Source organism: Myxine glutinosa, chromosome 3 (assembly GCF_964187855.1).
Source record: "Myxine glutinosa chromosome 3, kmMyxGlut1.1, whole genome shotgun sequence".
NCBI classification, from domain to species: domain Eukaryota; kingdom Metazoa; phylum Chordata; class Myxini; order Myxiniformes; family Myxinidae; genus Myxine; species Myxine glutinosa.
In genome coordinates, this window is record NC_136263.1 from 118,129,006 (window position 1) to 118,138,264 (window position 9,259).

General features: G+C 42.1%; 1 protein-coding gene across 1 annotated transcript in view; it reads right to left on the minus strand.

Moving 5' to 3' along the window:
• Positions 1 to 4,185, minus strand: part of LOC137424176 (sulfotransferase 4A1-like) — a 47,821-nt gene extending 43,636 nt beyond the window's left edge. The window contains exon 1 of the mRNA XM_068111641.2: positions 4,010 to 4,185. Within this exon, the coding sequence (XP_067967742.1) occupies positions 4,010 to 4,166 (157 nt within the window). The 5' untranslated portion in view covers positions 4,167 to 4,185. The remainder of the gene's footprint in view (positions 1 to 4,009) is intronic.
• Between the last annotated feature and the right edge of the window lie 5,074 nt (positions 4,186 to 9,259).

Consider the following 9,259-nt stretch of genomic DNA (forward strand, 5'->3'; position numbering starts at 1 on the left):
ATCAATCTCCATTGCGAAGTTGCTCATATTGAAGCAGCTCTCCATCATGGAAAGAATATAAAATTGGGTAGGGTACAGGCACACAATGACCCATCCTTTTCATAATGTATATATGCAGGGATGTTTCCAACATGTAACATGGGATGTTTCCACAATGTACAGTGCCTTCAGAAAGTATTAACACCTCTTGACTTTTTTCACATTTTGTTGTGTTACAGCCTGAATTTAAAATGGATTAAATTAAGATTTTTTGTCACTGATCTACACATAATACCCCATAATGTCAAAGTGGAATTTTTGGGGGGATTTTTTTACAAATCAATTAGAAATGAAAACTGAAATGTCTTGAGTCAATAGGTATTCAACCCCTTTTCGAAGACACTCAATATGAGCTCAGGTGCATCAAATTTCCTTTGATCATCCCTGAGATGTCACTGCAACTTGATTGGAGTCCACCTGTGGCAAATGCAATTGATTGGACGTGATTTAGAAAGAAACACACCTTATGACCATATGAGGAAACCATATGAAGCCATATGAGAAAATAAATCATATGAGGTTCCACAGTTGACAGTGCATGTCAGAGCAGAAACTCTACCATTAAGTCCAAACAACTCAAAGTATAACTACAATATAGAATTATGAGGAGTCATAGATCTGGGGAAGAATATAAAACAATTTCTAGAATGTTCAAAGATCCCAAGAGCACAGTGAGTTCCATCGTTAGGAAATGGAAATAATATGTAACTACCTAGAATCTTCCTACAGCTGGCCGTTCGACCAAACTGAGCAACCGGGCATGAAGAACCATGGATAAGGAGTTGACCAAGAACCCAATGACCACTCAGACAGAACTAGCGTTCCTTAGCTGAGGTGGGAGAACCTGTCGGAAGGACAACAAACAGTCCATGCAGCACTTTACAAATCTAGGCTGATGGAAGGGAGAGTGGCCAGGTGGAAGCCACTCCTGAGAAAAAGGCACATGACAGCATGACTGGAGTTCACAAAAAGACACCTGAAAGATACTCAGAACATGAGGTCAAAGATTCTGTGGTCGGATAAGACGAGAATTGAACTCTGGCCTGAATGCAAAGTGTTACGTCTGGTGGAAACTGAGCACAGCTCATCACCCATCTAACAACATCCCTACCATGAATCACGATGGTGGCAGCATCACGCTATGGGGATACTTTTCAGCAACAGGCTGAAACGCTATGGGGATGCTTGGGAGACTTATAAGGATGGAGGCAACAAGGCAAATCCTGGGGGAGCACCTACTTCAGAGTGCAAAAAACCTTAGACTGTGGAGAAGATTTACGTTCCAACAGGACAATGCCCCAAGCATACAGCCAAAGCAACACTGGAATGGCTTCAGAAAAAGAATGTGAAAGTCTTTGAGTGGCCCAGCCAAATCCCAGACTTGAATCCCATTGAGAATCTGTGGAAAGATTTGAAGATTGCTGTTCACTGATGCTCCCCATCCAAGTTGACACAGCTTGAGCAAATCTGCAAGGAAAAATGGGAGAAACTCCCCAAATCCAGATGTGCAATGTTGATACAGACATACCCAAGAAGAGTGGAAGCCGTAATCGCTTCCAAAGGCTTCCAAAGGCTATGAGGTATTGACTCAGGGGGTTGAATACTTACGTAAATTAGATATATCTGTATTACATTTTAAATTATTTTGCAAAAATGTCTAAAAAAGAAATTCCACTTTGATATTATGGGGTATTATCTGTACATCAGTGACAAAAAAATCTTTATTTAATCCACTTGAAATTAAGGCTGCAACAAAACAAAATGTGAAAAAATTCAAGACATGTGAATACTTTCTGAAGGCACTGTATGTATGGGATGTTTATCGCCCTGCCTTTTAAGCAACGGGACATCAATGCATACTCGGGTCAGGAATTGAACTTAGACGATGTAGACAGTTCAAAATGGGTGTGCAGGCAACGAGCTGTTCTTCCCACCCATGTGTTATATTTCAATGGCGCCAAATCATTTGGTGATCAGGTACTTACCCTGTAAAGTGTGTCGAGCTGGAGCTATGGAATGAACATATCCACTGTGTTTGCAACTGTGAAATGGACTTCATGTTCGATGCATTCCAATGCAATTGCTGCTTTCATGCATGTAGGCCGGATAAGCTGTTTAACATCATAAGTATGAAGTAACTGTTATGAGAACCTCCATAACAGAGACAGTCATACCTTCAACATGGGATGAAGCTGCAATAGTTCTCATGGAGCAGTTCTCACAACTGCAAGCCCTTTTTGAAAGGTAAACAACCAAAACCAATTCGACCACGAGTCCTATTTGGGGCAAGTATGTGTTGTACTCGATATCATATTGCTAAACACGTGATTATTTTTGGGACCTCAGTGTCCGAATGTTCTCGAATGAGATACAATCGTACAAGAAATGCCAATGTTTCATATTTTTCAATTTGGAATATATTCTATCTATGCAAATAATAACCTTATTCTGTGTGTTTATTTGTCTGTCTGTCTTTCTTTTTTAATAACGATGTTCTCTTAAACTACTGGACTGGAGATGATAAAACTCACATCAATATAAAAGCCTTTGTCCGAGGAGTTCCGGTTGTGTATCATTTTCCCCATTATGAATGACCTTATATGGTTTTTTTTTTATCAATCAGCTTATTTATGTCTGTTTCCACCTCAAATGTCTGTTTTTCATTCAATTGAATTTTTATGATGAGACAATAATTAAAATAAATGTTGAGTTTTAAGCAAAAGTTACTATCCAAAAGTAATTGGATTACTTATTTTCAAGTGTATTTTCAAGAGCATTATTTGTCTTTCTCTTATTATAATGGAGCAAACGTATATGGTTATCTATGTATATTTGTGGCCAAAACGTCTTCTTCTTCTTCTTCAAAAATATATAAAACCGAAAAACACGGTTTGTGAGGTGGTGAAGTCATGTGATGATATATCTATCAATTAAGAACTGTTTGAATGTCGGTTGAATTCTGTTTATTAATTACGTACGTCTATTAATTACGTAATGTTGGAATATACCTTTCTAGCCTTTAGACTGCTGAGACCCCTTAGAGCTTTTAAAGACCCTTCAAGTCCCCCAAGACCCCTAAAACCACCAAAATACCCTGAATATCCAAAATATCTCAAAGACCCAAAATATCCCAAAGAGGACCCAAAATACCCCAAAAATACCCTAAATACCCAAAATATCCCGAATACCCAAAAAGACCCAGAAGACCCAGAAGATCCAAAAGATCCAGAAGATCAAAAAGACCGAGAGGACCCCAAAAAACATGAATACCCAAAAGACCTCGATGACCCAAAAGACCCTTAAATACGGTGAAGACCCAAAAGACCCAAAGACCCTGAAGTAATTTGCCATTGCTTTCCAGCGGTAGTCATTTTAGGAGATTGTAATTTATTCAGGGTGTCGGCGATAACTCGCCTACTTTTCGTGCAAAACTCCGTGTGATTTTTGTTAACATCCAGCAGCCCTAGCAGATCGGCTTAACATCCATCCAAAGGATTGCACACACTTTGAGATGCAACACCCTGCCTAATGTGATGCACCAATCGGATGGTTCACAGTGCGGTTGGGAATCGAACATAGACTACACAGGTCAAGGGTAACCGTGATTCATGTACACTATCATTTCGTTCCGAGACAACGTTAAGTACAGTATAATAAAAATCGAAACCATTGAACGTAGTGATAGGCTGCAACTCAGAGCAAGAGTCAAGACCCTTCCAAGAGCGGATCAGGAGTGAAATCGGGAAACGTGCCGCTGTCCAAAGTGCTGAACCTTGATTCTCCCTTTCAGAGAGGAAAGTAAATGAAAGGACAAGCGAAGGAACGGAGTCAGAGAGAAAGATCCCCATGGGCGAATATCACAGATGAGCAAGCCGAGGGAAGGGGGAGAACAAAACATTTTGAGTTGAGAGAATCAAGGAAATACAGGAAGCAGCATGGATAATGCATAGTAACTGCAGAGCGTAAGTACCAGATTTCGGGTATGTAACGATCCAGAGGTCATCCTCACGGACGGGGAACGCTGCAATGTCGTCCATGCGATCTCGGCAAAATGGTGGCAAACGCACCCCACGGTAATCATAATAACGTTTCCCATCTAGCCATCCTCCCGCACATCCTCCAGCCATGACGATCCGTTGCAGAACTCGACTCGCAATGCCCCCAGCGGTTTTGCTTCACTTTACATGTGAGATGAACGTCCTCCTTCGCCAAATCCATCGCTCCCCACGATGGAATATGCAATGGAATCTTTGTTTTTTTGCGCAGAATGGAAAAAGATATTCCCTGTGTCTTTCTCCATCAAACCCCCACCCCAACTCTATGGATCCCTCCTCAACATCTCTCTCCACCTTTCCCCTCACTATTCTCTCCCTCTCTCCGGATAACGTCCGACACAACTAAGATTGTAGACCCGCAACTCACAGATGCTCTGCGATTGTGAGGTTGAAACGGCACGACCCCATTAAAAACTATCCGATATCATGTGAAACACCAGGGTGACAGTTTACAGATCAGTTGTCGTTTGAAAACAAGCTAGACAGCGTACAGGTGAGTGGGTGTACCTTTAGGCCATCTTGGCAGCGCAGAAATGCAATTACAAACAAGAAAAAGAGCAATCAGAGATTGCAAACCCACACCAGGATATATTTTCAGTGGTTTTTTCGGCTTTTGTGTTAAAACAATTATGGCGGCCGAACCGCGTGACCGATGACGTCATCATTATTTTTTTCTAAATTGATTTATTCCTAGATTATGCTCAAGAAATTTCATCTTGATCGGATGACGTTGTCATAATGGAGGCACCTATGACATCATCATTAACATATTTTATTCCCCATGGAGAGTTCTTTACAATGAGCCATGTCTAAATTTTTTCTATTCAGTGCTTTCGGAGATATAGAGGTGCAAAGATTTTCGGTTTTTCCAAGATGGCGGCCGAACCCCGTGACCGATGACGTCATCATTATTATTTTTTTCTCCACCAGTTTATGCCGACATGGTGCTCAAGAAATTTCATCTTGATTGGATGAAGTTTTGTACTTGTCGAATTATGACGCCATAATGGAGGCACCTATGACATCATCAATAACATATTTTATTCCCCATTGAGTGTTCTTTACAATGAGCAATGCGTCAATTTTTTCTATTAAGCACTTTCCGAGATATATAGGTGTAAAGTTTTTCGATTTCTCCAAGATGGCGGCCGAACCACGTAACCTATGACGTCATAATTATCATTAAAAATTATACAGGTGGAGTTGCACCTATGGAGAAAATTTCCTGTCAATCGGACCAACGGTTGCAGAGAAAATCATATTTATTCTGTGCGGACAAACAAACAGACAGACAGACAGACAGACAAACAGACAAAAAGACAAACAAACGGACTCAAATGCAATACTCTCTCCTCTGGCGAGGGTAACTAGAACGTTAGTCAGTAGAGAACGTGCCTCCCCCAGGCTGAACAGTTTACGTTTTGTATTTTCTGACAGGCAGAATCTGAAGCAAAATCGAATATGCTTACTCTTGTCACCTAACCAATTCAAATCCACCTTGTTTGGTCATAAATCATGTTCCACTTTTTGAGCTATAATATGTATAGTTTTTGGCCCGATCTCTCAAATTTTAGAAACTAGGGCACTGTTGACCATTTAACTTCAAAGTTAATTGATGTGTTGAATTCAGTGACCTGATAAGCAAATCCTCTTCAAATTTCAAGTCAATCAGATGAAAATTGAGGATTTTAGAAATTAGAAAAGGTTGTTGACATTGGCCATGTTGATCTTTTGGCCTACGGTGACATCATAATTAGCTGTTGGTTGAATTCAGTTAGTTTTTTTTTTTTTTTTTTTGGATATAAGATCGAGGCTCGTGAAAGAGCTAACATTAATCACACAAAAAGTCAAACCGACACGCAAAACACAAAAAATAAGGGGAGCGGCAGACAAGATGGGGGGAGAGGGAGAGAGGAGTGAGGGGAGAGAGGAGAGGAGGAAGGACACAAACACAACATTTGAGAAAACGTGGAAACTTTGAAACTTTGAAAATGGGGCGGGACAGCGCACATGGACAGAGGCGCACGATGGAACGATATGAAAATATTTTAAAATTTCAATAAAGCCGATGAAAATTGAGGATTTTTGAAATTTGGAAAGGTTTTTGACATTTGGCCATGTTGACCTTTTGGCCTACGATGCCCTCAAAAATAGTTGGGGTTTAATTCAGTGACCATATATGCAAATCGTTTTCAAATTTCAAGTCAATCGGATGAAAATTGAGGATTTTAGAAATTTGAAATGGTTGTTGACCTTTGGCCTATGTTGACCTTGTGACCTATACTGATCTCAAAAATAGTTGGTGGTTAAATTCAGTTTGGTGATTTGAATATCCTATTCAAATTTCAAGTCAATCGGATGAAAATTGAGGATTATATAAATTCGAAAAAAAGTGGTTGGTGCCTGTACCAAGATGGCGCCTGTACCACGTGTCCTATGACGTCATAATATTCACTAAAATATTCTACAGGAGGAGGCCCTCCTATTGTGAAAATTTCATGTCAATCGGACCAACGGTTGCCAAGAAAATGAATTTTTAAAATGCTGACACGGCACACACTTTACTTTACTGAAATGCAGACACGTACGTACGTACGTACCTGAATGCTTAACCCCGATTTTCGCTTCGCGAGCGCAGGGTAATAATGCTGCCAGACCACGTGACATATGATGTCATTTTTATCAACCTTTATTTCCGCTGTGACAGGAAATTAATCCTTCAGTTGTTTGTTTTGACTGTGATGCAGACTATATAGGAAGGGAAACATAGGTTGCAACATGATCTGAGTAGTATGTATCTACTAAATCCAAAAAAGTGCCAGTTGTGGTGCTATTGTTGTAGATGTGATCCAGTAGTGAACCTGAGTCTGTGGTGGACACTTTCACAAGTTGTGAGAAGCCTTTGGAGGACATAAACACGAGCAGTCTCGATGAGCTGGCTGCCGATAGTAGATCATCGTTAAAGTCTCCCAGGACAACAGTTGGCATTGCTTGATGGGGAATGTTGGAAAGGTAATTGTCCAGGAGCGACAAGAATGTTGTCATTGAAAGGTGTGGACGTCGGTAGACAGCTACAACACACATCCTGAGATTGGAGCGTCTGGGTATCGTGACGCTCTTCACTTCCAGTAGAGTAAGGTGTGAGACGTTAGTGCTTTCAGGAAGTAATGATGTGGCACATGCTATCATGATTCCACCATTGGATAGGTCTTGACTGCTGGTAGTGACACGGTCCAACCTGAACACCTGAAAACACTCCTTGTTGAGGAAGAGGTTACCGCCGACATGTTGGTGAGGTTTGAGGAATGTTGCAGTGAAACACATGATGTCCACATGGCTCATGGATATATCACACTTGACATCTTCCTGCTTCGGAATGTACGAATGTATATTGACATGACCTATCTTGATCCAGTCCTCCTTGGGTAGAGCCACAATTTAAAGTATTGGCTGAGACACAACAGGTGCACTGACTTTGATGCTGGTGGGATTGAAGTTCTTGATGAAGAGGCCTTCCAGTGACTTCACTCGACTAAAAGCGACATAAGCTTGACCAGCGTTGAATGTGTGTCCCTTCATGTCAACAACAATCTGATGGAGTGTCAATCCCTGAACTTTGTCGATGGTTGTTGCCCAGGCTAGTAGGAACCAAAGGAAACTGCCTTCTACTCACTTCTGCTGTCTTGTTTCTTCCAATGTTGAACGTGGCCTCGTGCCTACTGATTGGTACAGCAGCTGGATGCTGGTCCCTGACGTGACTTCGTGCAATAGCACTTGCACCAACTCTGGGATGATCAAACTTAACCAAGATCAAGCTGACATCATTGGTGGCTGTCTTGACAATGGCTTTGACTGTTCCTCTGGCACCATTCACTAGGCCATGACTAACATCAACGTTGATAATCAACATGACGTTTGCACCAACAGCTAGATGTAACTCACTCATCAGGCCTCCAGTATTTGCTTTGCTCTTGGACATGGGCATGTTGAGCTGAGCAGTGTGCTTATCTTTTGTATGGTCAATGGCATGGATCACAACACGCTGGTCCTCAGGTGCAAGGTCTCTGAGCTTTCTAATGTTGTGCTCATCAACATCTTTGTTAAGTCGGTAGACATGGAGAGAGTCATGTGGGGAGTTGCAATCACTATCTTCAATGATCCTTGAGTTCAGAACATCCACGTCTTGCTTGGTGCATGTTGCTGTCCGCACACGACAAAGAAGCTGGGCAAATTCGCCATCTCCTCGTTGCCTCATGATTTCATCCAGCTCTAGCATGGAGATTTCATCCTTCCAAAGAGAACCAGATCTGTGAAGCCAAGCGTAAGCATCACCAACCTCACCAAAGACATATGGTTGTGCTACAGGCTGTAGTTGTAAAAGGTCTCCCACAGCCAGCCAGGATGCTCACATTGCCAAAGGTGGCCGCATCTCCTGTCCCTTTCAGCTGCTGAAGACGTTTGTGGATCTGTAACAGCATGTATGATCCCACCATTGACACCTCATCAATGATGAGAAGCTGCAGGTTGGATAGCTTCATCCTCAATGTGTTGAGCTTGTCCTGTGTTAGAGGTTGATGAGAAAACTTTGAGGTGCCAAGCAGCCATGCTGAGTGCACTGTCATGCCCTGTATATTGAAAGCTGCAACAACAGTAGGTGCTGTCAGTAGTACTGTTACATCTTCTGGTTGCACTTGTCCTGAAAGCCGCAGGAGTTTCACGGTGTCAGTGTGGATTAGTGAAATGATGTGACTCTTTCCAACTCCACCAGGACCACTGAGAAAAACTCGATACGGTTTGATGGGCTGACCACTCTTCATGGAAATAACAACATCCTTGCACCACCTCCTGTGGAAGGCAACCACCTGCTTCTGTTTGGAGTTCAGTCCTCTTACGAGAGCACGATATTGATCTGGTGGAATTAGCTCTCTGTTGGTTTCTGCACTAAACCTCTGTAGCAGTGGGGTGCTGTGCTGTTGCTGCTGCTAGAAGATCTGTGCATTGGCATCTAAATCCTCTTGCTCAATGCTCCGCTCTTATACCACTCCCTCTTCTTGGTCTCAGGCTTGTTGCTCAGCAGCACCTGGAGCCACCAGATCCGATGCATGTTGGGGAGGTCCGTGTTCAGTCAAATCACCAATCGCCTCGTCAATGAGAGTAGCATTTTG